The sequence below is a fragment of the Tachysurus vachellii genome, chromosome 18, assembly GCF_030014155.1.
Source record: "Tachysurus vachellii isolate PV-2020 chromosome 18, HZAU_Pvac_v1, whole genome shotgun sequence".
Taxonomy (NCBI): domain Eukaryota; kingdom Metazoa; phylum Chordata; class Actinopteri; order Siluriformes; family Bagridae; genus Tachysurus; species Tachysurus vachellii.
In genome coordinates, this window is record NC_083477.1 from 5809088 (window position 1) to 5826393 (window position 17306).

Here is a 17306-nt window from a genome sequence, read left to right on the forward strand (position 1 = left end):
TTAAGATATGAATAGAACGAGCAGTGCTTCAGTGCTCTTCCCTGCTGTGCTCAGATAATGATGTGTTTTTTTCCGTGTATGCTTGTCGAGCTCTACTGTGCATCACACTGACAAATGCCTGGTGCATTTTCCACAATTGATGCCATTGAAATACCCATTTCTCCAACACACACACACACACACACACACACATATATTAATTTGCCTTTATTCTGTGTCCTGTTTTCCTTTTGGCTGTTTACTGTATTATGTTTAGCGCAGCTGCATAACGTTTAACTCCCTCAGGTAGTCTTGTGATTTATGTGTGTTTTTGTGTGTTTTTGTGTGTGTGAGGGGGTGAGAGGGTTTGTACCATGACTGCAGGATATCCAGTCCGCCCTCGTGTGGTCCTCCGTTTCCGGCGAGCTGCTGACGTCTCTTCCACTGGATCAGCTCATCGTCGAGGATCAGTGTCTGCTGTTTTCGCAACAATGCCAGTGTTTTCTGGTGCTTCTCTGCTAGGCCCTGAACACACACACACACACACACACACACAGTTTTATATGCAGTTCTAATGCAATAATGCATTTGGTGTCAGATGGGATCTGGATACTAGCTCTGGATTCTGGATCTGGATCTAGATACTAAATCTGTACACTGAGTCTGGATCTGGATACGTGATTAGGATTTAAATACTGAATCTGGATACTGAATCTATATAATAGATCTGGATTCTGGATCTGGATGTAGATTCATCTGAATCTGGTTATGATAAGTGTACACTGAATCTGTACTATGGATCTGGATACTGGATCTGCATTTGGATGGTGAATCTGGATCCTAGTGAAACTGCGTACTGGATTTGGATACTCAGTGCTGAATACTGGATCTGTATATGACTCCGGCTTGAATGCCAGGCAGTAGCAATGCATTATGAGCTAAAACAAACCCTCTGACTGCTCATAAAACCCTGTGCTATAGCCACTGCTCTCATCACGGTTCTTCATCTGTAGGAATTATCACTATGCACCATCTCATAAAACAGTATTGACCAAAATATAAATACTGGGAGTCACTCAATGTGTGTGTGTGTGTGTGTTGTATGTACCAGTCTGTACTTCTGCAGGGTGTTGGCTTCTCTGGTGAGCCAGGCTTCAACCGTGGCTCTCTTGCTGAGGAGACTCGGCTCTCGCAGCTGTCTGTCAGCGGGGGGCAACGCAGCCAGACTCGATAGCTGAGCTATGAGACACGTGAACACACCCCAAGGTCAATGACACACACTGTTTTTTTTTGTTTTTTTTTTCTTACAGAAATGATGCTGAGGTTTCACAGCTTATCAAACATTTCACTATTCTACTAAACATGAATCAATTTTGGAATCAATGAATCAATCAAATCCTTTTGAACAATAGGTCAATAGGCTCGACTCTGATTCTCAGACGGTGTTGATGTATTTCCTATAAAAGCAGCTCAGATAAAAGTGCCTGATATGATGTTCAAACTTTTATTAAATATATCTTTAATTACTGACTTATGCTTATTGAGATATATGCTGTGTTTGAATATATTTGAATTTATTTTAATGATTTAAATCATTTTATTTACACGCCTCGGTCGATGGAACAGCCAAGGCTAAGGAATGAAAATCCTGTTTGTGTACACTTGTGTGTGTTTGTGTACAGATGTGTGTGTGTACTGTATGTATGTGTGTGTGTATACCCTGTATTCGGAGGCTCTCCTGATACTGTATAATGAAGTACTCCTGATTGTGTTGAAGTTTGCGCAAATCGTTCTCGGTGTCCTGCGTCAGGACCCTCAGCTCCTCAAACGCCTGGTTTATCTGCTGGTATTTCTGAGACATGCTGTCCATCATCCCGCTCAACGGAGAGTTTGACTGTCAATCACCGCGTGCAAACACACACACACACACACACACACACATACACACGCTGTTTTATCTACAGTGTTAAAGAGAATCCTGACTCTTGTCAGTATACAATGTGAACAGATAAATATGAATTTTTCTGGAATTACATCTAAATACGATATTTAGGATAGTTACAAAACTTTTAAAAAAGAATGAAATAAATTCATACATTTAAATAAAATAAGAAATTATTTAGTAATTAAAAAAAAAAAAAAAAACATAAGCTAATTAAGACTAATTACCCAAATATACACTAGAGTCTAGATTATTGCACAATATCAGAAGCTTCCTCTTTCGTAATCAGAATTTCATAAGATGTGTGTGTGTGTGTGTGTGTGTGTGTGTGTAAAATACTATTACTCACATTAGTAGCTTCCCTGACTAGTCTCTGCTCCGTGTACAGAATGTGTTTGATGCATCTCACCAGCTCCAGTGGACATCGGTCGTATGTGCTCTGAAATACAACACGTTCTCTCTGTTTCATCTTGAGCGTCGTCATTATGCATGTCTCGGCACATATCCGTTACAGATTATCCTCATCGTCGCCGCTCTCACGCCGCACCTCCGTCTAACTGGTGTGCTGGGAGACGGCTTGCCTACATACTGCTCGTGTGTGTTTATGCTTAGCGTGCTTTTACTCTGAGGCATACAGCAAATAAGGGCTGTGTGTATATACATGTGTGTGTGTGTGTGTGTGTGTGTTTACCTTTAACTGTGAAGCATAGTGGCCTAGTTTAATCTTGAGTAGAAAGCCATCCTCTCCCATTTGATGTTCTGCCTTTTTCTGTAGTTCTTGAATTAGACTGTCCAGCAAGCGCTTGGCTTTAAATTCCTCCTGCGGGTTTTCCAGATCGATGGAGTCCCTGAGAGGCCGACGAGAAAGACGTACAAGTTTCAGAGACATGTTAATTCCTCTTAACATTAAAGGTACAGCAAAAACTTTCCATTATCAACTTCACTTTTCTCCTCAGTAAAAAAAAAAAAAAAAAAAAACTTTTTTTTTTTTCATGTTGCCTGGCAATCAGAAATATTGAAATACAGAAGTTCTCTTTCCTAAAGACTATTCACTGGAGGAAAACTGACTGACACTGGACACAGATTCCTCAAAGAAAACTTTAAGATATCTAATTTGCTAAGACGTGTTTCAGAATCCATGGATTGTAAACTTAATCAGCGTCCCAAATGACCTACACGCTATGCACTTAGACTACGTGCCTTAACGTCTAGTGTACGAGTGTTCGGAGGCTCGTACTGTATCATCTCACATACACCTCTAATGGATTTGAACTAAGTGGAACACTAAACGTTTCTGAGTCTGCGCTATGCGTCGTCTATCCTGCGAGATGCGACGCTGCTAGCTTTAGCAGATTAAAGTGAATTTTTAAAATGTTGAAAAATAAATAACTCACACAGCAGGCGTAGGTTCATGTAAAGGACGTTTGTAAGTTGATTATACGTTTTGTCCATCGAAGTAAAGTGTCCAACATTGTGTCCAACAATTCATTTGGACACAATGTCGTGGCATAATGGTTAGAGAGTTTGACTCCTAACACTAAGGTTGTGGGTTCGAGTCTCGGGCCGGCAATACCACGACTGAGGTGCCCTTGAGCAAGTGACCAAACCCCCCCCAACTGCTCCCTGTGCGTCGCAGAATAAATGGCTGCCCACTGCTCCGGGTGTGTGTTCACGGTGTGTGTGTTCACTGCCGTGTGTGTGCACTTTGGATGGGTTAAATGCAGAGAACGAATTCCGAGTATGGGTCACCGTACTTAGCCGTATGTCACGTCACGTCACGTCATTTTGTAAACTAAATAAAGTCCATCATTCAGGGACTTTTCAGTCTGAACACTACTCACGCTATTTATAATACAAAACTGCCAGGTGTATAAACATGCAATTTGGGACACACCTTTAGACTCTGCACAACGTCCGCGATACGACTCCGTGTGTATGAGCCGTTACTATAGAAACGATAACGTGGAAGAATAAGCGCTTTATATAAACCTGTGATGTGTTACAGTCGTATTATGGTCTGAGCTGCTGTTACAGAAGATGAATCAACACGTCCTGAAGAGGAACTAAACACTGGCGTACACAGAGACACGTACCAGAGTTGGCTCTCTATCCACTGGGACAGGTAGTGTCGCACCTCGATGGGGAAATGCTGGCCGTAGAGAGACTGCATCTGGTGCAGGGCATCACCCTGCAGCTGCTGGGCCTGAATCCACACCGCCATCTGAACGAGCACACACACACACACACACACACACACACACACACACACACACACACACACACACAGTTGCAGAAAGAATTGATACGGCTGCTCCGATAAACCAAGCACCGTTAATACGGATGCTTTACAACCCTGCAACGGAGGGAGAAAGTAAAACAGCTAGATTGCAGGTTTTTTTGCTACGAAAATATTATTGTCGCCATAGCAACCATTGCAATACAGTGTAACTTCTGGCTTTTTTTACTCCATTTGTGCCAACTTTTTTTTTCCAGTGATTCACTTTTTTATTATTATTAGCATTAAAAATAATTTGTAAATGTTTGATTTTGACACTTAACATTACATTAACAAAATTCTCTTTGGATTTGTTTTTTCGTTCGTTTGTTTTTTACTCGTTTTAAAATCCTTGTCTGTCAGCCAATTCAATCATTCATTCATTCATTCATTTTCTACCGCTTATCCGAACTACCTCGGGTCACGTGGAGCCTGTGCCTATCTCAGGCGTCATCGGGCATCAAGGCAGGATACACCCTGGACGGAGTGCCAACCCATCGCAGAGCACACACACACACTCTCATTCACTCACGCAATCACACACTACGGACAATTTTCCAGAGATGCCAATCAACCTACCATGCATGTCTTTGGACCGGGGGAGGAAACCGGAGTACCCGGAGGAAACCCCCAAGGCAAGGGGAGAACATGCAAACTCCACACACACAAGGCGGAGGCGGGAATCGAACCCCCGACCCTGGAGGTGTGAGGCGAACGTGCTAACCACTAAGCCACCGTGCCCCCCCCAATTCAGTCATATTACGTTTCACATTCATGGACTTAAAACATCCCGGACATAAAGCTTCGCCGTACGTTTCAGCTGGTATTTACAGTATGTGTTGGGTCTGGATGAGAGAAAAACCACAAAAAAAAACAAACAAACCACAAAAACAAAAACATTACTAACATGGCACTAGGGAAAGGGGCGGGGCTTGCACTGGAATGTCAGTTAATATCGGAGAATTCGAATCAAAACCTGTGTGAATGCCAAACATTCCAGATTCACGTCAACTGTCACACACACACACGAACACGCAAATATGCACACGCATGAATGACGGATCAATCACTCAGACACTCAGGGGTCAGAAATGACTCCTTGAATCATCTACACGTTTGCTGGCCTTAAAATGTTAATATATGCCAGTGATTTGTTCTCTCGGCCCACACGGCTGCACGGCGTCAGTGTTTCCGTGCATCAACATGGCTGTCACATGACCCTCGTCCATCTGAAGCTGCAGAGTTTTAGACCACGTTGCAATAAAGGAGAAGTGGCATTGAGGACATCAAGACATCTCTGCTTTCTGTGCTCGCTCTCTCCCTGCAGTTTCCAGAGCTCAGTGTTGTACTTCTGCTTTTTATTTATTTTTTTTTACTTACATGGAAACATGCCTTCCTGTGACAAAAAAAAAAAAACAAAACAAGAAAAAACTAGTCTGCGAATATGCAAAGGGGATTCTTTTACTCCTATTTTTGTGCTTAGTAGTAAAATGGTAACTCACAGAACAGGAAGATGTGTGAATGTGTGAATGCCATTTCCATTAATATTCTGTGAAATCTAATTAGTAATCCTTAAAGCCTCCAGCAACAGTCACTGCGAGAGCACCAGGACACACCATGTGACCTACAGAATGCAGAGTAGAGCTGATTGCGAAAGTTTAAAATGTACAACTAAATAAACCGTTTGTCCAAATTTACTCTGCTTACAGTAATCCAACCCGGTTACTGTTGCAGTGACAGAAGTGTGAAAGAATCGATAAAGTAAAAAAGCCGTAAAGAGACGATGTGCTTAATTCTTATTTTCTAAATAATAGGGAACACACACACACACACACACACATGAATCCACACATAAAGACACACACACACACACACACAAGCATATGTGCATTCATACACAAAGACACATACATACACACACACAAAAACACACACAAGCATATGTGCATTCACACACAAAGACACACACACGCGCATATGTGCAGTCACACAAAGATACATACACACACACAAAGACACACACACGTGTGCTTATGTGCATTCACACACAAAGACACATACACACAAAGACACACACACGCACGCATACTGTATGTGCATTCACACACAGACACATATACACACATACACATATGTGCATTCACACACAGACACACGCATATGTGCATTCACACACAGACACATATACACACATACACATATGTGCATTCACACACAGACACACGCATATGTGCATTCACACACAGACACACGCATATGTGCATTCACACACAAAGACACACGCATATGTGCATTCACACACAGACACATATACACACATACACATATGTGCATTCACACACAGACACATATACACACATACACATGTGCATTCACACACAGACACACGCATATGTGCATTCACACACAGACACATATACACACATACACATATGTGCATTCACACACAGACACATATACACACATACACATATGTGCATTCACACACAGACACACGCATATGTGCATTCACACACAAAGACACACGCATATGTGCATTCACACACAGACACATATACACACATACACATATGTGCATTCACACACAGATACACGCATATGTGCATTCACACACAGAGACACACGCATATGTGCATTCACACAAAAAGACACGCATATGTGCATTCACACACAGACACATATACACACATACACATATGTGCATTCACACACAGACACATATACACACATACACATGTGCATTCACACACAGACACACACATATGTGCATTCACACACAGACACACGCATATGTGCATTCACACACAAAGACACACGCATATGTGCATTCACACACAGACACATATACACACATACACATATGTGCATTCACACACAGACACACGCATATGTGCATTCACACACAGACACACGCATATGTGCATTCACACACAGACACACGCATATGTGCATTCACACACAGACACATATACACACATACACATATGTGCATTCACACACAGACACACGCATATGTGCATTCACACACAGACACACGCATATGTGCATTCACACACAAAGACACACACATATGTGCATTCACACACAAAGACACACACACATACACGTGCATGCACACAAAAAGAGACACACATATGTGCATGCACACACAGACACACACCATGTGCAAACACACACAAACACATACACAAATGCACTCACACATACACACACACGAAGACACACACGCCTGCATGCACACACAAAAAACAGACAAACACAGACACAAAAAATGTGCAAACATGTGCACACACACGTTCCTAAATCAATACACGTGAAATACACAGATCTGGATAAAATCTGGATAAAAACAACAGATGGGCAGAGAAGATAAAAAAGAAAGAAAGCCGTGGTGACAGAGTTATGAGAGTTACGTGTGTGATTGTGTGTGTGTGTGTGTGTGTGTGTGTGTGTGTGTGTGTGTGTGTTGTCGTATTTCTTTTTCTTCTTCTTTTCAAGCTCAACAAATGATTATTATTTTAGTTAGTTACTAACCTCTAATTAACCAGGATAAGAGCTCATGAAACCAAGATACAACAAGAATTAGCATTTAATTATTAAATAATATTAATTATTAAATATTAATAATTAAATACATTTAAATTGCTATACTACATTTATAGTTATTTCCAAATGCCACAGAGTTCCACAATAAGGTTGAATTAATAAAAGCTGCTTTACTCAACGTCTAGTTTAAAAGAACAAGTATTTCAACATGATGTAATGGTTGTTTTGACGAATGAGCTTGAGTAGATGAAGAAGAAGAAGAAGAAGAAGAAGAAGAAGAAGAAGAAGAAGAAGAAGAAGAAGATGAGGAAAGATGAAGAAGAAGAAGAACAACAACAAGACAAGAAGAAGACAAAGAACAAGACAAGAAGAAGAAGATGAAGAGGAAAGAAAGAGAAGAAGAACAACAACAAGAAGACAAAAAGAAGACGAAGAACAAGACAAGAAGAAGACAAGAAGAAGAAGAAGAACAACAACAAGACAAGAAGAAGAAGAACAACAAGACAAGAAGAAGAAGACAAAGAACAAGACACGAAGAAGAAGACAAGAAGAAGAAGATGAAGAAGAAGAAGACAAGAGGAGGAGGAAGAAGAAGAAGAAGAAGAAGAAGAAGAAGAAGAAGAAGAAGAAGAAGAAGGATATATATATATATATATATATATATACTTTTAATGATGAAGACTTTTGTGAAAGTATCTATTAATGGGTTTTCTTTCTCTGGCCACTCAAAAAGGAGAAAAAACCTCTAATGACCCCGAACCCACTGAACCCACTAACAGCCCAGACACATAATCCTCTTGTCCAGGGCACCTGTCATACTCACCTGATTTTCTCCACAGTATCTGCACATCCCTGCATGTGAGGCTTTACCTCCTGTAATCTTGCCCAGATTCTGCCCCGGAGTAATTTATACATATTCAATGCTTTGAAAGCTTTTTTTCATTAATCCCAGCTTAGGTGGCTGGAGTCAGAGCTCAGGGGCAGTCAGAGCTCAGGGGCAGTCAGAGCTCAGGGGCAGTCAGAGCTCAGGGGCAATCAGAGCTCAGGGACAGTCAGAGCTCAGGGGCAGTCAGAGCTGCTCAGGGGCAGTCAGAGCTCAGGGGCAGTCAGAGCTCAGGGGCAGTCAGAGCTCAGGGGCAATCAGAGCTCAGGGGCAGTCAGAGCTGCTCAGGGGCAGTCAGAGCTCAGGGGCAGTCAGAGCTCAGGGGCAGTCAGAGCTCAGGGGCAGTCAGAGCTGCTCAGGGGCAGTCAGAGCTCAGGGGCAGTCAGAGCTCAGGACCCTCAGCTCCTCAAACACCTGGTTTACCTGCTATTTCTGAGACATGCTGTCCATCATCCCACTCAACGGAGAGATTGACTGTTAATCACTGTGTGCAAACACACACACACACACACACACACACACACACACACACATCAGCGGTTCTTAACCTGGGAGCGGAAACAGTGGTAACAGGGGTCACTGGGAAAACTTTCATTCAGAGCAGGTTTATAAAATACTCAGATAATAGTACTACCTATTAACACGTGCCTCACAGCTCCATGGTTGGGGATTGGATTCCTGCCTCTGCCATGTGTGTGTGGAGTGTGCATGTTCTCCCCATGCCTCGAGGGTATCCTCCATTCGTTCATAGCACATGAATTTGTCTGTGAATGTGTGTGATTGTGCCCTGTGATAGACGGGCATCCTGTCCAGGCTGTACCCTGCCCTTGTCCCCAGTGTCTACTGGGATAGGCTTTAGGTTTCCCACAACCCAGTAAGATAAACGGTGTAGAGAATGGATGGATGGATGGATGGATGGATGGTACCACAATCCAGCAACAAGATACAACAAGTTATAATTGGATTATAGTCATCGTAGCTGGACTGCTGATTAGACATTATGAGATTTCATGTCAAGTACAAATACAGAGCCAGACTCATGGATAAAAATACATCATTTCCTTACCCAGCCTTACACAGCCACAACTAAACCGCCAATCTCAACCATCCCACTGAGCGACTAATGCAAAATGTTAAAGCTGATCTATACTTTATTAATCTTTATCCACTGGGGTGACGTTCACAGTACAGGGTAAAGGTCATTCTTAAAAACCGCTGTTACACATCATCACATGACCTGCCTTCATGCCTAAAATACCTTGTGTTATTCTTTAACAGCGTAACCTCCCAGAGTCCCTGTTAGATCTTAATGTACAACCTTTTCAACCAGTGTAGACAAGAGCGTACCTGATTTGATCTGATCTGATCTCGCTCTTTGTCTGTCGAGCGGTACGTTTACACCTGCTGCCTGATGTGATGTCAGTGCTTCTAGCCCTCTAGGCCTGCCTGATGGAGCCTTTTGACTCTCTGCTGCTGCAGATGGCCTCACATGGATATCTTAACAACTTTTATGGAAAATTCCACACAGACACACTAATGATTGTTTTGGATACATCCACACGGATACTTGAAAGCAGCGGTGTCCAATTTTATCTGGAAACGGTCATTGCAGGTTTTCACTCCAATCAAGCAGGATCTACCCCAGATTCCATCCGTTTAATCAGTTGATCCTGGGTTTTGATAGACTCGCGTGTGGCTTCTGATTGGTTGGAATGAAAATCTGCATCCTCACCAGCCTTTTCAGGATAAGATTGGACACATCTTCACAGCACAGGTTCAATTCCTGGGTTCAGATGCTGAGGGGAGCCACTTTCAGTACCAGTCCCAAGCCTGGACAAAATGGAAGGGTTGTGTCAGGAAGAGCATTCGGCATAAAACCTGTACCAAATAAGCTAAGCGGAGGATCTGCTGTGATGACCATGAACAGGGAGCAGCCAAAAGAACAACAACGGAACCAAATTAAACCGCATTGCCAAATAATGAAACTGGATTAAACACAATTAATGAAATGAATTCAAGCAAATTGCTGAATTGAATTCAACAAAATGAACAACGCAAATTAAACCAAATGGAAGCGAACTAATCAATAATTAATCTCCTGTTACAGGTGGGGTTTGCATTGTTTAAACGCCAAGCAGCGCTCCTCCGGCTATATTAGCAAAGCTAATTTCAAACATTAGCAGAAACTGTGAAACAAACAAACAAACCGCTCTTGCTACCTTTTGAGTTATCTGTCAACTTTTAGCATTAGCTAAGACAGTAGACAGAAGCCATTACGTCCCAAATTAGAGAAAAAATAAACATTTGTATTTGGATTCTTGTAACTAAATTAGCCTGCGGAGCCTGCAGATGTCTAATCTTCAGCTAATCACTGTTTGGTGGCTTTTTGCAAAAATCTAAAAAAGATTAGCCTTTGAGTGGGTAGGAAGTGGTTATTAAAGCTAATACTGGTCTAACAAGGCTTTAAGATTCAATTCAGAGCCTAATAAGAAAGAAACCCAGAGTAAATGAGTCTTAATGTGCACTTACTGATGTTTTGTACAGTTAATTTATTGACCCGAATCTGTCTCATATCTCAATTCTGTTACACAGAAAGTTTAATCATGACAGTGAGGATTTCAAAACATGCACTGAATCAATCATTTCCTGTTGTCTTTTTGACCGCTTCTGTACGTGGGATATGTCGAAGTTGTGTTGAAGAAGGAAAAATGGGCAGAAAAATCTGAGTCACTCTGACGAATTGTGATCACTACTGTTCTGACAACTGGGTCAGAGCTTTTAAGGTTCAGGAACAGTTTGAGGAACATGATAAATAGTTCAAGATGGGGTGATGAGCGGGATGTGGTAGCTCAGTGGTTAAGGTGTTGGGCTACTGATTGGAAGGTCATGCGTTCGAACCCCAGGTCCACCAAGCTGCCACTGCTGGGCCCCTGAGGAAGGCCCTTAACCCTCAGTTGCAAATCACTCTGGATAAGGGTGTCTGCTAAATGCCGTAAATGTAAATGTAAATGTAAAGATGTTGACCTACAAAATCCCCGGATCTCAATTAGAGCACCTGCGGGATGTGCTGGACAAACCATGTCCGATCCATGGAGGCCTGACCTTCACATCTTACAGGACTTAAAGGATCTGCTGATTGTGAAACATCTTGGTGCCGGATCCCACATGCCACAGCACACCTTCTGAGGTGTTGCAGAGTCCAAGCCTTGACTCGATGGAGTTTTTCCATGAGGCACAAGGAGGACCAACACTACCTCAGGAAGTTTTAATATTATGGTGGATGAAGCGTTGCTTTATCTCAGTAATAAAATTCGATTGAGATGAGCACAGTGACACAGTGACCTCTGATACACACTTTATACACATCGCACATCTACTCAGCTTCACCAATCACTTTCATCCCCTAGTGATAGTGGTTTCCTTTAATAGAACTGATTCTTCCAGTTCAAAAAGGTTTGCTTTGTTTCCCAAGCTCAGCATCATTGTTAAACCTGACACGCCCCCAACTCGGAAACTATGCGCTCAAAGGAAATCCAGAGATTTCCACTTGTAATTTTGTTTGTTATGGCTTTCACCGTTGGTGTTTAGTCTTTCCAAAATGAACAAGATACAACTGAGAGGTTAAGGGTTAAGGGCCTTGCTCACATCGGCCCAAAAAAAACGCTCCAGTTCACAAATTTGTCAGCAGATAAACAAACCATAAATGATGAAATCCCTTTACAGTTTCAGGTCCGAGGCACGTTTCTTGAGATGCTGCTGAATGGCATTACAGCACACGAAGAACAGCAAATAAACTTCACACTGAAACGATCAGGTGAACTTTAACCTGGAACTGGACTTACATGCTTCAGCTAGACAACTTTTCCGTTCAAGCATAACAAATTTTTTTTTTCTTTGTTTTTATACTCAAATTCACTCCACTGTTAAATCAAAAAAAAAAAAAAATAATAATCCACCAACTCAGCCACATGGCTTTCATTCAAAAAGGAAACTACCGAACATGGCAGAATAAAGCAGGAACTTAACCACATGCATAGCTCCGCCTCTTCCTGTCCCTTATTACCACTGTCAATGTAATACACAATACACAAACACACACACACACTCACACACAAACACACACACAATTTCCTAGCAATACTAGCACTCCTACACATAAAACACAAACCACCGATTTCCAGTAACCACACACACCCACACATGTACACTTGCAGGTATGTGTGTGATATTTGTATGAAAACAGACATGCGAACCGTGAATTTCCAGTTAACTAACCACACAAACAGGTAGCCGTTTCCAATCGACGCTATGTTGTGGGCTGCGGTGGTCTGCTAGCTAAAGCGGTTCTCTTCTAGCAGAAAACCTTAGCACAGCGTTGCCCGGCTAATTTACTATCACTTTCTATTTCACTCAAATGCTTCTGTTTCCTCTTGTATCTTTACGATTATTCCATATGTGACTAAAACACACAAACACACGCACACACACACACACACACACACACACACACACACTAAATTGACCGCTGACTTACTGCTCGTCTTCAGTCCTGTGTTACCATGTACGAGGAGCAACTGAAGAGAAGTACAGTGAAACCTGGAAGAAACAGAGAGAGCGAGAGAGAGAGAGAGAGAGAGAGAGAGAGAGAGAGAGAGAGAGAGAGAGGTTGGGTCAGAGGTAACCGCAGATTCTCGAGTCTAGAGACTCACAAATATATATAAGATTCACACATACATACAACACACGACACAGACGAACAGATTTGAGGATGAGAATCTTTGTTTTCATCAGGGTCACACCATACAGTTACTTCCTGTCTCTTCTCTCTCTCTCTCTCTCTCTCTCTCTCTCTCTCTCTCTCTCTCACACACACACTCACACACGCACACACACACACAGTCGTTTAGACCAATATTAATATTGTGCAACACTGACACAAAGAGTCATATGCAGAGGAAAAGAGACGAATAGAAATGAAGACGGAAATACAGTCGATCCTGTTCAGTGTCACAGCAGGTATAAAAAGTTGAACCAGTCGATATGTAATAAAGGATTTTATATACAGCACATTTGGCGTAATTGGTGATAAAATATGAAACAAGCACACTAATAAAACCTTGTCTTGTTTAATCAAGTTGTAGCTTTATAAAGTAGACTTTAGTCTTTTGTGGAAAGTGTAAAAAAAATATTCAATTCTAACAGAAGTTTTTTATATTATTTACATATTAAAAGCTCAAAATTTCCTAGCTGGTGTTGTTACCTAATAGCATCAGGGTCCTCATTGCGACCAGGTTACAGTGTCTGTCCACCATGTTTTTTTACTAAAGAAACAGAAACTCGGCGCTTAAGAAAATCCCGCTCGTAATTACGACTTTGTGGTGGAGTTAATGTGCGGTCATCTTGTCAGTTTCACATGTATCCACAGTGACTGTGTGGAGTTTCTCCCAGTTCCCCGACCGCTCAAAAATGTTCCTGTTGTATTTCTGCTATGATAAAATTGAGTGTGTGTGTGTGTGTGTGTGTGTGTGTGTGATCATGATACTTAGCAGCTGAGGGCCTTGATCAAGGGCCCAGCAGTGTTAACTCATGACCTTCTGATCAGTCGTCCTGTGTCTGATCTAGGACCACGTGTACCTGGAAAACATGGGCTCTGTATCACGTTATTATGAATATAGTTTGGAGTTCGCTGCTCTAAATGTCTTTCATGAATAACTTCCTGAATATCAGACTTTTTGTCTAATCCTTAATCCTTAAAGCTACCTGATTTCCATAAACAAATGTTGTTGTGAGACTGACATTTCTGTTTAAGCTAATTAACAAAGCAGAGTGACATTCAGCGTGCACACACACACACACACACACACACACACACACACACACACACACACACACACACACACATTCAGCACACACACACACACGCACTAATAAGAAAGAAACCCAGAGTAAATGAGTCTTAATGTGCACTTACTGATGTTTTGTACAGTTAATTTATTGACCCGAATCTGTCTCATATCTCAATTCTGTTACACAGAAAGTTTAATCATGACAGTGAGGATTTCAAAACATGCACTGAATCAATCATTTCCTGTTGTCTTTTTGACCGCTTCTGTACGTGGGATATGTCGAAGTTGTGTTGAAGAAGGAAAAATGGGCAGAAAAATCTGAGTCACTCTGACGAATTGTGATCACTACTGTTCTGACAACTGGAGCTTTTAAGGTTCAGGAACAGTTTGAGGAACATGATAAATAGTTCAAGATGGGGTGATGAGCGGGATGTGGTAGCTCAGTGGTTAAGGTGTTGGGCTACTGATTGGAAGGTCATGCGTTCGAACCCCAGGTCCACCAAGCTGCCACTGCTGGGCCCCTGAGGAAGGCCCTTAACCCTCAGTTGCAAATCACTCTGGATAAGGGTGTCTGCTAAATGCCGTAAATGTAAATGTAAATGTAAAGATGTTGACCTACAAAATCCCCGGATCTCAATTAGAGCACCTGCGGGATGTGCTGGACAAACCATGTCCGATCCATGGAGGCCTGACCTTCACATCTTACAGGACTTAAAGGATCTGCTGATTGTGAAACATCTTGGTGCCGGATCCCACATGCCACAGCACACCTTCTGAGGTGTTGCAGAGTCCAAGCCTTGACTCGATGGAGTTGTTCATGAGGCACAAGGAGGACCAACACTACCTCAGGAAGTTTTAATATTATGGTGGATGAAGCGTTGCTTTATCTCAGTAATAAAATTCGATTGAGATGAGCACAGTGACACAGTGACCTCTGATACACACTTTATACACATCGCACATCTACTCAGCTTCACCAATCACTTTCATCCCCTAGTGATAGTGGTTTCCTTTAATAGAACTGATTCTTCCAGTTCAAAAAGGTTTGCTTTGTTTCCCAAGCTCAGCATCATTGTTAAACCTGGCACGCCCCCAACACACACACACACACACACACACATTCAGCACACACACACACACACACACACACACACACACACACACACTCCACTCATGACCTCAATGATGCTAAGATTAAGATTAGGCCAGCCTTATGTAATCAGAGTGAGACTGCACTGAGACCTGTGTGTGTGTGTGTGTGTGTGTGTGTGTGTGTGTGTTAATCTCTTGTAGAAAGGCAAGAGCTCATGTGACATCCCAGACATAAGTGTGAAATGTGAAAGGAAGTGAGAGAGATATACTGTATGTCTGAGAAAAGAATCACAAACACACACACACACACACACACACACACACACACACACACACACACAAACACAAAACATTGCAATAAATAAATTTGTGTTTACTGGGGTCCTTAGAGTTTACTGGGAGTTTAGGCAGTACTATAAATACTTCAATATAAATACTTCCTGCTTTAATCGAGACAGGTGAGTGAGACAAGTGAGTGAGACAGGAGAGTGAGACAGAAGAGTGAGACAGGTGAGTGAGACAGGTGAGTGAGACAGGAGAGTGAGACAGAAGAGTGAGACAGGTGAGTGACAGAGACAGAATGGGACACAGAGAGACAAACACACACAGAGACAAAGAGAGAGATGAAACAGAGAGAGGGAATCAGGGATAAGGCAGAAAAACGGGACAATCAATAAAAAGCCACTTGTTTTTTTCTCTCTGTTTGATCAATGTGTTGTTCTCTTGCATCAAAATCCAAAAACACCCTTTTTCTTTTTCCCTTCTCACAAATCTAAAGCTCTACAAAATGAAGAGAGGAAGAGAGAAAGAAAGAACATGTATGTGTCAGAAAGAGGAAACTCATTATACAGGAACGTCTTCAACACGAGGTCCATCTGCACGTTATACACAAAGCACTCCCAAAGTGCAGAACGAGTGATTTACACACCATTTAATCCCACTGCTACACACCCACACACACACAGAGACAGAGATACACACACATGTATACACACACAGATACACACACACACACACACACAAACATACTGTTACACAGAGATACACATACAGATGCTTGCAGATACACATAAAGACACACATAAAGACACACACATACACACACAGAGATACACATAAAGATACACACATGCACACGCAGATACACATAAACACACAGACACATAAAGGTACATGCACACAAACATATAGATACACAGAAAGATACACGCAAATACACAAAGACACACACAAACACAGAGATTCAGATAAATATACAAACAGATACACAGACACACATAGATACGCATAAAGAAACACACACGAATACACAGACACACATACACATGAAGACACACACGAATACACAGATACACATACACATGAAGACACACACGAATACACAGACACACATACACATGAAGACACACACTCACATACACACAAGTACACACAGACACAGATAAAGATACACACACGCACACACACAGATACACACACGCACACACACAGGTGGATACACTGCAGGACATAACTGGAAATTCCTGTGAGAGAGTTTTCTCTGTGTGCCTCGTTACAACTCGAGCCGCCGTCTGTTGTTTTGTTTACAAGTTCATGTGTAGCTGTTTTGACTCTAGTTTCGTCTTGGTCCCTGTTCTGTTTCTGGTGTTTTCCTGAGGGTGTGCAGGTGTGTTCTCACTTCATTCCCTTCTTAACTTGGTCTATGTCTACACTCTTACTTATTAAGACTTGTTATGATCAGAT

At 42.0% G+C, this 17306-nt stretch overlaps 1 protein-coding gene across 1 annotated transcript in view; it reads right to left on the bottom strand.

Moving 5' to 3' along the window:
* LOC132861516 (inactive phospholipase C-like protein 2) overlaps positions 1 to 17306 on the bottom strand; it is a 178428-nt gene that overhangs the window by 109526 nt on the left and 51596 nt on the right. Inside the window, exons 2-7 of the mRNA XM_060893075.1 lie at positions 4015 to 4142; positions 2613 to 2769; positions 2271 to 2360; positions 1699 to 1873; positions 1088 to 1218; positions 353 to 504 (exon numbers count right to left, since the gene is read on the bottom strand). Coding sequence (XP_060749058.1) covers positions 353 to 504; positions 1088 to 1218; positions 1699 to 1873; positions 2271 to 2360; positions 2613 to 2769; positions 4015 to 4142 — 833 coding nt within the window. The remainder of the gene's footprint in view (positions 1 to 352; positions 505 to 1087; positions 1219 to 1698; positions 1874 to 2270; positions 2361 to 2612; positions 2770 to 4014; positions 4143 to 17306) is intronic.